Here is a 16,535-nt window from a genome sequence, read left to right on the forward strand (position 1 = left end):
TGTAAGGAAATATTTAACCTAATGAAATCACAATGTTATCTAAAATCAGCGTATTGCAAACAAAGTCAATGTTTGAGCGCTGGTTCAGTGACCTTTTGATTCTGATCGCACCTGGGATGAGAAAACGTTCATGGGCGTGGCTTAAAGACCCCAGATGACATGTGTGGAACTGGGCGTTACTGAAGCAAACAAAACATCCGTGCAGTCCATCTGCTTACGTCCTCAAAAGGGGATTCCGCAAGGATTCGTCAGACTCCTGGCCTGCAGGGAAAACGGCATCATGAGCACAGCAGGAAAAGTAAGTGAAAAATGTTTTACTTTTAGAATTTTATTCTCATTAATATAATACACAGACAGATAATGTTTAATGAACAATTTAAAATACATGTCTAAATTAGAAGCAATATATACTGAAATACAGCATAGAGTGTATGCTTCATTACACAATACACATTGAACTACGATTGGAAAAGGCTATTCCTAAATATCTTCAGCCAGAATGTGCAGCATTTGTACCTACAAAGTCTCTATGTGCTCTGTTAAATAAATGTGCTGTGGTTACAGCCGATCATGAGTAATCCGCAAATCTAAAAGTTGGAAACGTTTTTAGTCAAGAAGTCATCTGTATGTTAAGAAAGTTATCTTTATATTAAGAAACCATGATTTAAATGTTATGCTTTATAATCGTATCTTTTATGAATACGTAAAGTTGAGTCTGACAGAAGTTTGATCCATCTAAAGCATCAGAATGATCCTGGGTAAGCCAGCCAAGTTCAACATGCAAATTCCGACCTAAGAGTCCTGTTACGGCACAGTTCAGCACCCTCCCAGAGAAATCCTCCAGAACACTATCTTCTATGTACAAAAGTCAACGTGATTTCACACAATCATTAATACTAGTGCAGTTTGAATCACTTAGGAGCGCTGGGAACACAGAGACTGGGCCCTGGGTCTTCTGCAGAGTCAGCGTGTGTGTTCAGTGCTTCCAGGCCCAGAGAGGCAGGCGGTCATTCAGCGTCGTCAATTCCTCCCGTCTGCCTGCTCAATTACAGCAGCCTGTCAACTCTTCCCAGGACATTTGTTGTGTTAGGAGCGAATCACACATTATAACATCTTGCTCTGATAACTCAGTTTAACATTCTGAGATTTCTACACACACTGTGTGACACAACAGGCCTGTATCAGGAAGATTGGATGGAAACCACATGGGGAACCAATTTCCAGTTTTCTCGTTCCAACTGTCTTATTTTCATTCGTTACTGATTAGCATTTACAATGGCATTTACATTGCAAATGAAGATTAACTAGGGGGAAGAAAAATTAAAATTGCCAAAACTCAGCTTAAGAGAAACAATGAATTCAGAAAGCCAAACGGTAAAGCCAATGTAGTAATGAAAACAACAAGTAACAGGCACTCAATCCTCCCCTCAGCTGCCACATCCTAACTTCCAGCTCCATCACAACGCTTCCTTGATGTCTCCCTGTCCTTGCTACATCGTCTTCACATGCTCAATGGCAACAGCAATAATACTCCTTTACGAGGTGTTGTGAGAATGTAATGAATTAATACCGGCAAGCAGTAAGAATAGTGCGGGTTACAGAGAAACAATTCAATAAATGTTAGTGACCGCTATCACTGTTGTTATTATTGTGTTACCTTTTGTTAATCTTTCACCAGCATGAGGTAGTGAAAAGATAAAGGTAGATTGATATCAATTCTCCAGACAGCCAGCTTCGTTACTTTAGGAAAATTGCTCAGTCAATTTCTGCATCATTTGAGCCTCGATCTTTTCATCTGTAAAATAAGACCAATAATTCAAAAATACTGCCCGGTGATGTTTACAGATGGAGCATGTAACTCACCCAGCACAGGCCACAATGCGCCTGCTGCATCACAGCGCCTGATAAGCCACACCTCTCTACCACTGGTGTATTACTTCCAAGGACGCTCACATTCATGTGGCATCGACCACGACAAGCACATTGCAAAGTGGGGCGATTTGACATATAAATAATGAAAATGAATTGTTAGATAAATTTCAGTTGAATTTTTTATCATATTTGCAGTGATGTCAATTCTCTCTAGAAAAACATTCTCAACTACATACATTTACAGCAATCAAGACAGGTTTTATATTACATTCCCAGGCACTGAAAATATGTGTTCAACTTTTATTTTTAAGAATGTCTATGGGTAAGCCATGTTAGCTGGAAAGGCAAACACACAGCTCTCTCATTTCAAAATACGTGTGTGTGTGTGTGTGTGTGTGTGGCTTTAATTTCAAAATTTTTGGCTCACATCTAATCTGGAAGGAATCCTTACACATAAGATGATAATGAAACAGAGCTGCCAAAGTGAACTTTCAAATGAGTGGTGCAAACAAGCAGCACACAGAGTAGCAGGAGAGAAAATCAAAGGAGGGGAGCAGGCAAATTGAGAAGAAGTCTGCTAGGCAGGCAGGCAAGTACAGAACCGGAATCATGTGTCCGATGGCTTGTGCTCAAGCAGAGAATTGAGCAAGAGGGCAATAGATTTCACATGAACAGAATCTGTCAGCAAAATAACGGTGATTCAGAACTTAAAGTGCCAGCCAACAGTTGTGGGTAAGCAACTAATTTCAGCACCGCCTTAGGAAATATCAGCAATAAACAACCTGAAGAGAAAAACAGCATAAGCGTGGCCTAAAAGAAGATATTCCATTTTATTTCAATGTGTCATTAGAGTTAATTCTGTTTCTCTGTTCCTATGTTCTTGCTTTCCACATTTTTAAATAAAGGTATTTTTACTCTCTTTGCAAACCAGAGGTTGTTCATTTGTACGGAACACTTAGGTTCCAGACATGACTCTAGATGTCACACATAAAAAGATGAAAGACTCAATCCTTGACTTCAAGAGTGGGGAACAGCTGGTGTCATCTTTGTGTTCGATTTCCAGGTAATAAAATGCAAAGCGGCTGTGCTGTGGGAGGAAAAGAAACCATTTTCCATCGAGGAGGTGGAGGTTGCACCCCCGAAGGCCCATGAAGTCCGTATAAAGGTGAAACATTTTTCCACTTGTACTGAATTTTAGGTTTAGAAAATTAATAAAACAGGAAAACTGGAAAGAACCAAAATCCATTAAGGGGCAGTATTCGGGTTTTTTGGTGAGGAAGATTAGCCCTGAGCTGACAGCAGCTGCCAATCTTCCTCTTGTTGTTGAGGAAGAGTGGCCCTGAGCTAACATCCATGCCCATCTTCCTCTATTTTATGTGGAACACCCACCACAGCATGGCTTGATGAGCAGTGCATAGGTCCACACCCAGGATCGGAACCAGCTGCTGAAGCGGGGCATGTGAACTTAACCTGAACTTAACCACTAGGCCACTGGGCCAGCCCCAAGAGGCAGTTTTTATATGGTCATCCAGAGAGTGGAATTACATTTATTGTCAAGGAAAGATATAAATAGCTACATTTTAAAAAAGAAACAAAAGAATATATACAGTATAATCCTAATGACATAAAAAAATTAATGTACTTATTTGTACAGAAGAAAAGTACAAAGGGATTTATATCAAGATTTCAAAATCAATTGGTATTAGATGGTGGAATTTAAGTGACTATTTTCTTGATGCTAATCTGAATTATTTTTACTTCTATAAAAAGGATGCACTCTTGTATATTTATAAGACAAATATTTCAGAAACAATCATTTCACAGATTATTCCAAATTGTTTAACAAAGGAAAGGATCGTGGAGGAGGGTTTTAGACTAAATAATCTTGGGGATAAACCACAAGTTTTGTATCTGGGAAGAGAAGGGATTATCGGCAAAATCCATGAAAACTCTTCAGAAGCCCAATTTCAGGAAAGTGCATATAAGTCCACGTGAGGGCCACAGTTTCACTGAATCCAGTCCTCCTCCCTTTCCCCGTAGATGGTGGCCACAGGAATTTGTCGCTCAGATGACCACGTGGTTAGTGGAACCCTTGTCACACCTCTTCCTGTGATCGCAGGCCATGAGGCAGCGGGCATTGTGGAGAGCATTGGAGAAGGCGTCACTACAGTAAGACCAGGTACAGATTTCATGCTTGGGGGTGTGCCTTGGTTCAGGCCCCCAAGATCATCCAGGCTGAAGGAGGAAATTGAAGCCATGAGAGGAGAAGGCCCTGTGGATGGTCTCAGAGGAGCCGGGACTTGAACCGAGGCTGTCCCCCTCCCCCACCCCCTCCCATCCCCCTCCCCCTCCCCTCCCCCTCCCCTCCCCCTCCCCGCTCCCTTCCCCTCCCCCTCCCTGCCTGCCTTGCTCCAGCGCGAGTGCGGGCACACTCTCCTGTGGTCTCTCCTTGGCAGGCGTTTACTGAGTGCTTTCTAGATGTCAGGTGCCAGGTTGGATCCTGGGCTGCGTGAGGACCAAAAGACACGCAGTGCCTGCCAGAACGAAGTTCATAATCAAACAACTGCCATTTGAGTGTTGCTGAGCACGGCCAGTCATGGCCCAAGAGAACCACAAACGAGACCAGGGAAAGACATCAGTGCACATCCTGAGCCTCTGGATCAGTGTGTGGAAACTGCTCTGTGCCGCCAGCAGCTCACAGAATGGGGCCACGAGGCTAAGCCTGAATCATAGTGCGATCTCTGCTGAGCTGGAAGTGAAGTCCCTCCACTGGCTTCCTCTTCCAATATGGCCTCCCTTCTTGTTTGTTTAAGTTTTTAATATTATTTTGCTGGTAAAGACTCACCCTGAGCTAACATCTGTAGCCCATCTCCTCTTTATCTTTCCCTCCCCAAAGCCCCAGTAAGTAGCTGTATATTCTAGTTGTAAGTCCTTCCAGTTCCTCTGTGGGAGGCTACTGAAAGACGAGTGGTGGGGTTCCTGCTCCGAACCCAAGCCGGGTGGGGAAGTGGAGCTCCCCAAACTTTAAGCACTAGGCCATCTGGGCCGGCCCTGGCCTCCCTTCTTGAACCCAGAAGGAATGAAACAGACCACTTGGAAGGAAAGGAAAGGGACCTAGCAGACCTGGCAGTTTTATTACCTTTAACCAGGGTTCAATGTGACTGGTTACAAAGTACTATTTCATCTTTAACATTTATTTTATCCTAATTTTATTGTATAATAGTATAGGCAAATATTTCTAGAGGTAAAGGGTGAATAAATAGAAAATTTCTGTGTCATCTTCTCCATGTAAAGTTAACCTATTAAATGTTATGGCCAACCATTTTCCTGGGTCTTGTGGATAGAGAGCATAGATGATTAACAATAAAAATTGTGTTTAATTCTAAAAAATGACTTTAGCCAGTATATTTGACCTCCCCCCTTAACCAAATACTTAATGGACATGTGGACAGAAAAGAATAAAATAAATTATCTGCCTTGCATTTTAGCTCTCAGTATCTGCTTCAGTTAGAAATCAATTAATAATGAATGACGCCCTTACTTTCCACCCCTGCCCCCTCCACAGTAGCAGGAGAAATAGATGATTCACAAATGATCAGCCATAAACATTTGACAGGCGGTTCCTACTCTAAAGAAAGCATCGAACTCATTGTTGAGGACTGAGGCTTTCAAAGGAATTTCTCGAATTCTTCTTTGTCCCATTTTTGTTAGTTTCCTTAAAAAATGAATAAAATTTCAAAGCTAAGCACTCATTTCATAGTAAAGATAAGCATAGTCACTTTGAAAAGCCAAGAAATGGTTGTCAAAATTCTCACTTTTACTGTACCCCAAACTATCACAAAATACTAGATTCCCCAACATCTGGCAGAAATATGGCAGCCTACTCACAACTAAAATTTATGTTTATACTTACAGTGACAATATTGAAGGTTTAATGAAGATTAAATGAGATGATATGTATAACACCACCAGGAGAAAGGGCACACAATAAAGGATAACAACTAATACAGTGGAACTGCTTTTAAACATCCATGGTTTTCCCACATTTGCACTTCCTTTTTGACAACCCTCCGGCACATATAAACCCAAATCAACAATGCCAGCAGGCAATGGCCGATGGCACGCTGCTGACCGCATCCTATTTCTTGGACACTTTTGAAAGACATGTCTCTAATACACACGCGTAAGCTTTAACTTCTTGCTCTATTAATTCCTGGATAGAAGTTTAAGAAGAATTTCTTTTATCCTCCTCCAGGTGATAAAGTCATCCCACTCTTTACTCCCCAGTGTGGAAAATGCAGGGTTTGTAAGCACCCTGAAGGCAACTTCTGCTTGAAAAATGAGTAAGTTTCTGCTACTCTCCTTATGCAGCCATAGATTTGCACATAGGTTATGCCCGTCTCATGCCCTTGTGTGTCTGTGTGTTGCACTGATTAGTCTGAGCATGCCTCGGGGAACCATGCAGGATGGTACCAGCAGGTTCACCTGCAGAGGGAAGCCCATCCACCACTTCCTTGGCACCAGCACCTTCTCCCAGTACACCGTGGTGGACGAGATCTCAGTGGCCAAGATCGATGCGGCCTCACCGCTGGAGAAAGTCTGTCTCATTGGCTGTGGATTTTCTACTGGTTATGGGTCTGCAGTCAAGGTTGCCAAGGTACGAATGACAACGGGTGATAAAACCGGTTACACTCAGACTGTCAGGAACCAAAAGGAAAGCAGATTCTCACAGGAATCAGAGATCATTCTTCGTACATTTACTAGTAGCTTTCCCTCTGCTCCCATAAGAACATTGACGTACTCCACAGAATTGAGGGTATCGAGGATGAGTAGGAAAGTGCCCTCAGAAGGAATGGAGAGCATATCCTAGAACGTTGATCTGTTTATCACTGATGCAAAAGTAGTTGGTAATTAGTCACGAAACAGTAAAGGTGTCGTTTTCAATAATTATGCTTGTTTATTTGTTCTTTGGGATGTCTAAACTCTAGAGCTGGCCGCTCGTTCAGTCATTCATTCTACAGTGAGACAGCACCAACACGCACCAGGCACGGTAGGGTCTGCCGGGTTCTGAGGCAGCAAAAGTAAATGAAATGAAGGGGTTGCCTTTGGGGAGTATCTAGTCCAGGGATCCTCCACGCCCAGGATTAGGATTAACAATAGACTCCAAAGCCTTACCTGCTACCCCTCCAAACCGAGGGCCATCAACACACCCACTCTGTGGATCCCGATGAGGAAAGCGAGGAAGCTTCAGTGATGCGTTCATTCCACTGCTATGTCTCATCCTCTGCCATGAACACACACACACACACACACACACACACACTGCTGAAGTGGTAGATTCTAAGGAGAGGTTCTCTAAAGGCTCCTTTCCACAAACGGTTGGAAATCCAGCATCTTTTCGTTTTATGAAACTGAGGCCCAGAGACATAAAGCTGTTTGTCCAAAATCTCACAGCTGCTTCGTAGGAGAGCTGCAATGAACCTCTCTCTCAAGACTCCTGCTGATTCATAAAGCATAACACATAATTACCAGCACTTTTAAGTCATGGCCACAAGCCTCATATTTTCCTGAGTAAGGCAAAGAGTGGAGCCATACCCCAGGGAATGATTACGCGGTACGGGAGGAGAATTTTACCCTCACTGAAGGCTGACTCCAGCAGACGAGGGTTAGTAAACTGTCCCTAGCCACCTTAATCAATTGAGAGCACGTGTTTTCCAAATTTCTGTGCTTGCATGAAGGCCCTTGTGCAATGGCATTATCTGTTTGAGCAGGTGTTCTAATTGAGCAGCAGCCAAGGGCACTCATAATAATGGATTTCATCCGTTATTAACATAGACCAACTTTTCACTGCATTATCATCCCTTAGTGTATGTTAAAAAGCAGGGAGAAAGACCCACTAAGATCACATTGGCCTCAAGCTGTATTATCTTAAAGTTACCTGTGAGTTTCCCCTGGCCTTAGGTTTTGTGTTAACCTCAGGATAATTCTTCCATGTTTCAGAGCTAATTTCTGCTCTCATTATACTGGTTATGACTACTGAAAGTTAATCAACCAAGGAGTTAATTATTGAGGGTTCAATTGGACTATTTTTTTCAGTCTCCTGGAATAACATTTTACACTTATTATCTCATTTCCCAAAAATTGTGTTTATGTATGTGTGATGTGCTGAAGCTGGCTGTCAAGAGATTTGAGCCTCTAGACTCTCTTTAAGAGGGAAGTCACCAGCATTTAGAGCTCAAAGATCATCCAGGCTCCCAGCTCCCAGCCTGGGCTTCCCATTGGAGTCACCTGGGGGCTGGGTCCCACCTGCCCAGATTCTGATTTAATTGGTTATGGGCTGTGACCATTGAGATTTTTTTAAGTTCCCCGGGTCTAATGTCTAATGTCCAGCAAAGATCTAGTTCAAACCCCTCAGCTTGAACACTGAAACAATTGAAGCCAAAAGAGGCTTTGACAGCAGGTTGGACATAGTCTGAGCAGCTCCTGAAAACGGACAAGGCATAGCACTTTCCACAGCTTAGGAGCTCTCCAACAATCATTACTTGATCCATTTTTGCATTTTCTGAAAACACAGGTCACCCAGGGCTCCACCTGTGCCGTGTTTGGCCTTGGAGGAGTGGGCCTGTCTGTTATCATGGGCTGTAAAGCAGCCGGAGCGGCCAGGATCATTGGGGTGGACATCAACAAAGACAAGTTTGCAAAGGCCAAAGAAGTGGGTGCCACTGAGTGTGTCAACCCTCAGGACTACAAGAAACCCATCCAGGAGGTGCTGACAGAAATGAGCAATGGAGGTGTGGATTTTTCCTTTGAAGTCATTGGTCGGCTCGACACTATGGTATGTACTGCAGAATGCCCTGAGTTCGGCTTCTGTGTTCTGGAGGATGCTTTCAGGCTGCAGAAGAGAAACATTCTATACAAGGAACATTTTTAAAGCTATGAGTGGTGATTTTCCAGCTCCTGTTTGTTATCTGATTGCTTAATTTATCATCATGAGAAATCTTTCATTCCATCAGTTAAGCAAAACTGTTATAACTAATATTTTCCCTTAGTAGAGGGAGGAGGTTTGTTTATTGAGCCGTTACAAATTTACCTTGTTAATCTTTAGTCAAAAAATTCAAACTCCAATATATACAATATAAATTCTGTTCTCAAGTTGGCACGTTTGATTTTTCCCCATTTTCTGAACAATAATTGTTTAACAATTTTTCTGTTTTAATGAATTCTGATTTTTCCCACATATCGTACTTTGGCCACTGGAAATAGTGAGCAATTTCACGCTTTGAATCATTTTATGAACAGAAAATATGTGTTATTTTACCACAGCAGACTGCGCAGTGGTTCCTAGCGAGCACCCAAACCTGGGTGTTGGACTGAATGCTTTAAAAAGTCAGCAGGGTTTTGCACTGAAAATCTTTGAGATAGCTATCTCCTAGCATTGATTCCAAATTCCATGGATAATACATGGAACATTCTTAGCACAGTGCCACCTGTCAAGTGGTCAGCGCTTAACAAATGTCAGCGGGTGTTATCAATATGAAACACTGTTCCCAGTCTTGCAGTGCTTACAGCAGCTTTGGAATGTACATGATATTACTTTCAAATAATTACAAATATCATCAATTGCAAGAGGGAACACATTTCCAACTGTATTCCACTTAATCAGAAGTCTCTAGAATCCTACTGAACAAAGTCCCCAGAGACCAGCAAGTCCCCCTTTTGCGGTTCTCCAGCAAATCCCAGCTGTGTCGGTGAGAAACAGGAAGAGTGAAGCTCTTTGCGGTCTTGAGCTGGGACGATATGCCGTGGGCAGCTGAGGTTCCAAGAGAACCCAACTTTTCCCAGGCTGTATCTTTCCTCCTTATGCCCTTTTGCTGTGGTTTCCCCTCCATTTTCTGACGTGGAATTGGATTGTTACTTTATTTGAAGACGCCAGTGTCCAACGCCACATGTCCTGAGGTGATCTGGTCTTCCACATCTCATACTTCAAAATCAAAGGACAGATCACTATATCTTGCTGGGGCATCCTAAACAATTTTCTTACGATGGACAGGTGTAAAAACCTGACTGGAGGAGGAGGGCTTTCTTTCAACATTCCAGAGTAAGAGGTATGGTTTAAAGTAAAACCAATGAACATTTTGGGGAGGTAAAAGCACATTTAAAACCTGTCCATTTTAGGCCAACAACTATATGGAAAAGGTGATCGACATGGCTCGTCGTTAGGGAAATGAAAGTCAAAATCACAAGACACCACCTTACATCTTTTAGAATGGCTGTTCTCAAAAAGGCAAGAGATAATAAGTGTTGGGGAGGCGGTGGAGAAAAGGGAATTTTTGTGCACTCTTGAAGGGAATGTAAATCAGTACAGTGATTATGAAAAGCAGCATAGAAGTTCCTCAAAAAATATAAAATGCAGCCACCAGATGATCCAGCCACCCCGCCTCTGGGTAGATAAGCAATGAACATAAAATCACTTTCTCAGAGTGATATCTGCACCGCACATTCATTGCCGCATTATTCACAAGGGCCAAGACATGGAGTCAATAAATGTGCACTGGCAGATGAATGGATAAGGAATCGTGGTGTAGATAGATAGATAGGTAGATAGATAAACAATTTATTCAGCCATAAAAAAGAAGAAAATCCTGCCATTTGCAACAACATGGGTGAATCTGGAGGACATATGTGAAGCGAAATAATCCCAATGCAGAAACACAAGCACTGTGCGACATCACTTATATGTGGAATCTAAAACAGTCAAACTCTTAGAACCATTGTGTAGTATAGTGGTTGCCAGGGGCTGAGGAGCAGGGGTAATGGGTGGATGTTGGTCAAAAGGAACAAACTTTCAGTTATAAGATGAGCAAGTTCTGGGTATCTAACGTAGAGCGTGGTGAGTACAGTTACTAATACTGTATTGTACACTTGAAATTTGCTAAGAGAAGAGATCTTGTGTTTTCACCACACACACAGGCACAAATGGTAACTATGTGAGGTGATGGTGTGTTAATTAACGTGACTGTGGTAATCATTTCACCCTCCATATGTATATGAAATTGTCACGTTGTACAACCTAAAACAATTACATTGTACAACCGGAATATATACAATTGCTATTTCTCAACCATACCTCAATAAAGTTGGAAAAAAATATGTAAATCCGAAAAAAATGTACATTTTAGCAATGGATGGTAGAAAGGGGATGCATTAAAAAAGGAGACCATCAAATGGACAAGAAACAAATTTTGATGATGTAATTGACCTTATATGTTGTTCACCATCAAAATACCTGCTTCAGGGGCCTGCCCGGTGGTGTAGTAGATAAGTTCACACTCCACTTCGGCAGCCCAGGTTTGTTGGATTCGGATCCTGGGTGCGTACCTACACACACTTATCAAGCCATGCAGTGGCAGGCATCCCACTCATAAAATAGGGTAAGGTGGGCCTGGATGTTAGTTCAGGGCCAATCTTCCTCAGCGAAAAGAGAAGAGTGTCAACAGATGTTAGCTCAGGTCTAATCTTCCACCCCTACTCCCAAAAAAACCTGCTTCAAAGTACTGAGTCCAAAATATCTACTTAATAAATAAATGAAAAGTGAGTTAACCCACTCAGATTGCTTGAGGGTCATGTGATGATAAACGTTAGCTTTATTTGAGGAATCAGATTTTATGTGTATGTTTGTAATGATATTTGCCTCTTTATTACTTTATAAGAAAGAATTAAGGAAACACAAATTCATTCATCCACTGTCCTATTCAAGAAATAGTCTCTGTGCGTTTTCTAAAGCCAGAGCTAGTGGCTTTGAGAAATCATGAGAAATCAAAAAACAACAGATGCAATCTCTTCCCTCCACACACTCATGATCTAGCGAAATCAATATTGCGTGATACTGTGCATCATGATGGGGGTTACCAGAGAATCCAATTTGATGGTGTGATGGATTGATTTTACTCCAGGTGACTGCCTTGTCATGCTGTCAAGAAGCATATGGTGTGAGCGTCATTGTGGGAGTACCTCCTGATTCCCAAAATCTCTCTATGAATCCTATGTTGCTACTGAGTGGACGTACCTGGAAAGGAGCTATTTTTGGCGGTACGTTGTTAAGTTAGAGGGCCAAATTCTTATTAACCTCAGGATTTCTTCCCTTTTACAAGTGACAAGGCCAGTTTTTAAAAAGTATCATGGTTAAAAGTAAATTTAAATTCCTTTGTATCTCTAGGCTCCAAATCAACTAGATGTGGAACTAATGCACACAGAAGGTCCCGACATAGACTTTTCTGGTGTCCCCATGAACTAAGTAGGCGCTTTGAGCACGTCTTTCTATACTCGAGACTGCACAGGGCACCGGAATACCTAGTAGACCCAGGAACCCATAGCAATAATTCATGTCTGCATTCATCGCCCACATTTAGACAACTGCTAAATTTGCTCCTTGACTGTGGGAGTGCCTGTCTGTACCATAATTTCTCTCTGAGAGAATTGACAACCAGGACCCGATTTAAATAAAGGCCAGACCACTGCAAAAGGATATTGACGCACACTCTCTTATGACGCTCAGGAGAGTGGTTTGTGGAATGCAGCACTTTTCATAAACTTTCATTTACATTCTTTTTGGAAAGTCTCCTCTCCAATTCTCCTCTTACCCCTGGCTGAAGCCAACAACTATGTCGCTTTATTTTCAGGTTTTAAGAGTAAAGATTCTGTCCCCAAACTTGTGGCCGATTTTATGGCTAAAAAGTTTGCACTGGATCCTTTAATCACCCATGTTTTACCTTTTGAAAAAATAAATGAAGGATTTGACCTGCTTCGCTCTGGAGAGAGGTAGGTTTTAAGTTTCTTTTTATGGTGTGTTTTGGCCAAGAGAGAAAAAAAGATGGAAGGATGAGAAAAACAGAGTGCCTTGGTTTTCCATTACCAGTTCAATCTTTGCATGTAGAACATTTAGGATTACATGGTGAGAAGCCAAGAACAGTTGCTTTGCATTTCCTGTTCTGCTGAAGCCAAATTATGTTGGTTACAGCAAATCTAAACGATCAGAGCCACTCAGCCTTCTTCACAAGAAAACACTCACCCTGGGCAAGGAAAAAGAATCAGAGACTCATGGTCATAATTATAACCAGGAGTGATGGCAGCCTCTGCCTGGCCACCAGAAAGGTTGACCATTAATGGCTATAAATTCAAATTCTATTCAGGACATCCCAAAAATTCACTGTGGGAGTAAGTGGAGCTACAATGGGATTGCTTTTTATACAGATATTACAAGTTTTTTCAGAAAAAATCACAGTCTGTTGTTAATTCTTCTTTCCATTTACAGAGAATTTTTTGCAAATAAAAATTATTATATTGGGTGCCGGCCCGGTGGTGTAGTGTAGTACGCTCCACTTCAGTAGCCTGTGGTTCGCATCTTTGGATCCTGGGCACGGACCTACACACTGGTCATCATCCATTCTGTGGCAGCGTCCCACATACGAAAGAGAGGAAGATTGGCACAGATGCAAGCTCAGGGACAATCTTCCTCACCAAAAAAAACCAAAAATATTTCTCTAAAGAGGAAGGGTACAAAATGCTATTTTAAATGTTTAAGTCTTTTCTTCAAAGCTTCGGAAATTAAGCTGATTCCAATTCCTACCTGTGACATTTAACTTTTACAGCCACTTAAAAGGAAGGATTGTGTCACCTGTGTTAACATACAAGGCAGAACTAGCAAAAGGCAGTTCTATCTAACTCCACCTTCTTGTTTCAGAGTCCCTGCTTTTCTGCTGCCTCACACTTCTTCTCGTGAGATTTTCAACTTTAAACAGCATTTCTTAAGCAGCCACACACATAACACATTACACTAGACGCTTAGTGTGATGAATATGATTGAGGAAGGAAAGAAACTAGGATCCAAAGAGCACCAGATTCCATCCTTTCTGGAAAGCAATTTGGTAATTTGTATTAGAAACCTTAAAAAAACTTAGATCCTTTGTCCCAGCGTTCCATTTATGGGACTCTATTCTACCAAAGTAGTTAGAAATACAAACACGCAGTGATTTAAGTATGTTCCTCTATCATCTATAATATCAAAAATTGGAAACATCCTGAAAGCGTAACATGAAGGAGATGCTTAAATAAGTTCCAGCCTTGTACTAGGACTCAATGAAGTCATCAAAAAGAAATGCTTTCATAAAAGTGGGAAAGTCTCATCATGTAAGTTTAGGTTATAGAATAGAGAAAATAAACATATGTACAGTATGCTACGAAGTTTTCAACAATAGCACTAAAAATTTACATGTGTCTAGAAAAAAGTTGACCAAAATTCAAGAAAATATTAACACTGATTATCTCCATGTTCTGGGATTACAGGTTACTGTTACTTTCTTCTTTACACTGTCCTGGAGTTTCTAAGTTATCTACATATATTTCTCTTGTCATATGTCTGTATATACAGACATATAATTTCTTAAAGACACAAAGACCTTCATTTTATAAAAGTATTTTTCCATCAGAAGATGGTTTTTGGAAAGGAGATTGGTTCTAGTGTAAATGTTACATGTCTGATCTGCCCAAGAATGAAGCCTCTCTGAATACAAATCAACTTTATCATCTACTTCTAAGAATCTGAAACATTTCTTCGTCAAAGCTCTATTAAACCTTCAACATAGTTTAACTCTGTTACGTTATCGGTTCCTTCAAGCAAATGACCTCTCATCTTGTAGTTTGTACAACTTTGTGTTTGGTTTAAACCCCAGCATCCCACACTAGACGTGTGACCTACAGCGAGTTACAAAGCTCTCTAGGTCTCAGTATTTGTAATCTTAAAAGTGGAAATCATATTAGAACCTGCCTCATAGTATTGCTGTTTGAGGTTTAAAAGACGTAACGCATGTAAGCAGCTGCAGAGTGTGTGAAAGACAGCAAGAACTGCTTCCATACCATCACCCATTGTAGTTTTGTATTCAATATTATGTCAGGCGTGTAGGTGCTCAATAATGATTTTTGAGGATGCTACTATATAAAGAAGCCTAAATGGCTGTCAAATTCACGATGTTTTTCTTGAGCTTAGGGTTGGGGAAAACACAAGCAAGAGCCAGGACAAGATGAACTGCCCTTTTACTTGACTCAACTTGGGTGCAAAGGCATGGGAAAGGAGTGGCGGGAACAGACACTTTTTCACTGAGACATGTCAAGTGCTCTCGGACTCTCACACAGAAGACTGAATGATCTACACGCTAAAGCCATTGACATCTTTTATTTCCTGTTTCAGTATCCGTACCATCCTGACGTTTTGAGACCATACAAATGTCTGCACTTGTAGCCGTCTTCTGGCTCCTCTATCCTCTGGATCATCAGCCAAACGACATCAATAATTCTGTTCCTCAAAGATGCTATTAATAGTTACCGCTGGGAGCTTTCTAAAAGAAACAAAAATTGATGTGAAGTCACTTTTCAAGCAAACGTTTAAAATCCAAGTGAGAGCTAGAGGAACCATCAGCTGGGTAACTGAGCCCACTAAACTTTCCTTCTTAATCATTCTCCTCACGTTGAATCCTGTCACCTTTCCCATTGAGGGAAGGCATGTGTTTTGACTTCTTGCATGATTTGTATCTTGGGCACCCTTAGTATTGAAGCCGGGGGTGGGGGGTCCTCATGATACTTGCCCCTCAGCATACACGTGATGGGCTATTGTGCTCTAAGCCTTCTCCTTCTACATGCATTTCCACTGTCTGTATTTGCCTTTTGATGAAGGTAACAAGGTCGCACAGTAAAATACAGTCTGTGAAAAGATACTCTCGGATTTATAAGTGGAGAAGGTCTAGAACTTCTAAATGCAGGGAATTTCTTAGGAAAATGTCATACATCTTTATAAGGTGGAGGGAAATGTCTTTATCGCTTTTATACTGTTGGCAGTGGATATATGATCGTTCTTTTAAATAAAAGCAGTTTCATGAGACGTCGTATTAAATTTGAAAAGGGCCATATTAAAAACTCCGTAATTTTTATTCATGGAAGTGTTTTGTTGGTTAAACAATCTTAATTATTACAATTAACTGAAAGTGAGTCTTAAGGTAATTAAAAAGCAATGTGGTGGCCTTAAATGTAGGGATGGGAATGAAGCAGCTATGGTCACAGCCTGTAAAATGGGTAACCAAGAAATGGCACAAATGTCCAAAGCAATATACTTTCCAAGTAGAGGCATGTGCATTTAAAGATGTACACTTTTTCAAAAATTATCTTCAATCTAGAACTTTTCTATGAGCTACCGTGCCTTAAATCAAGTGGATAACTCTGGAATTAGTTTATTTCTTGGTGTGTGAGAGCCTATGGCACCCATTTGTTAGTGCTCTCCCATTCTCAGGGGAAGATTTGCATTTTGAGCTTTGTCTCTAAATATGTAACGAAAAGCTTGCTGCTTTAGGAAGTTTTAGCTCTCTCTAAAAGGGTTCCTTCTATGTCTACGATTTGTTGGATGCTGTGGGAAGGAGTGCAGACTTAGAACAAGTGAGCTACCACTTCCTTGTGACCTTCAGTAAGTTACTCAACCTCTCTGAGCTGACGCCATCCTTTGTCTTAAAGATTGCTCTACCAACCCATTACAGGTTCACAGAGATTAGATGAGATGATGCTACTGAAAGGGCGCTGTCAACTGTGAAGTGCCCTGTAAATGTAGGGAATAGTTTGATTGT

General features: G+C 41.3%; 1 protein-coding gene across 1 annotated transcript; it reads left to right on the forward strand.

Annotated features, from left to right (window-relative positions):
- The first annotated feature begins 268 nt into the window (after nucleotides 1-268).
- On the forward strand, nucleotides 269-15,761 carry LOC100034242 (alcohol dehydrogenase-E-isoenzyme). The gene is made up of 9 exons (NM_001082528.1): nucleotides 269-298; nucleotides 2,936-3,037; nucleotides 3,913-4,051; nucleotides 6,128-6,215; nucleotides 6,310-6,529; nucleotides 8,447-8,707; nucleotides 11,826-11,961; nucleotides 12,552-12,690; nucleotides 15,116-15,761. The coding sequence occupies exons 1-9, from the start codon at nucleotides 281-283 to the stop codon at nucleotides 15,138-15,140; spliced, it is 1,128 nt and encodes a 375-aa protein (NP_001075997.1). The 5' UTR covers nucleotides 269-280; the 3' UTR covers nucleotides 15,141-15,761.
- Nucleotides 15,762-16,535: the final 774 nt, after the last annotated feature.

This window comes from Equus caballus, chromosome 3 (assembly GCF_041296265.1).
Source record: "Equus caballus isolate H_3958 breed thoroughbred chromosome 3, TB-T2T, whole genome shotgun sequence".
NCBI classification, from domain to species: domain Eukaryota; kingdom Metazoa; phylum Chordata; class Mammalia; order Perissodactyla; family Equidae; genus Equus; species Equus caballus.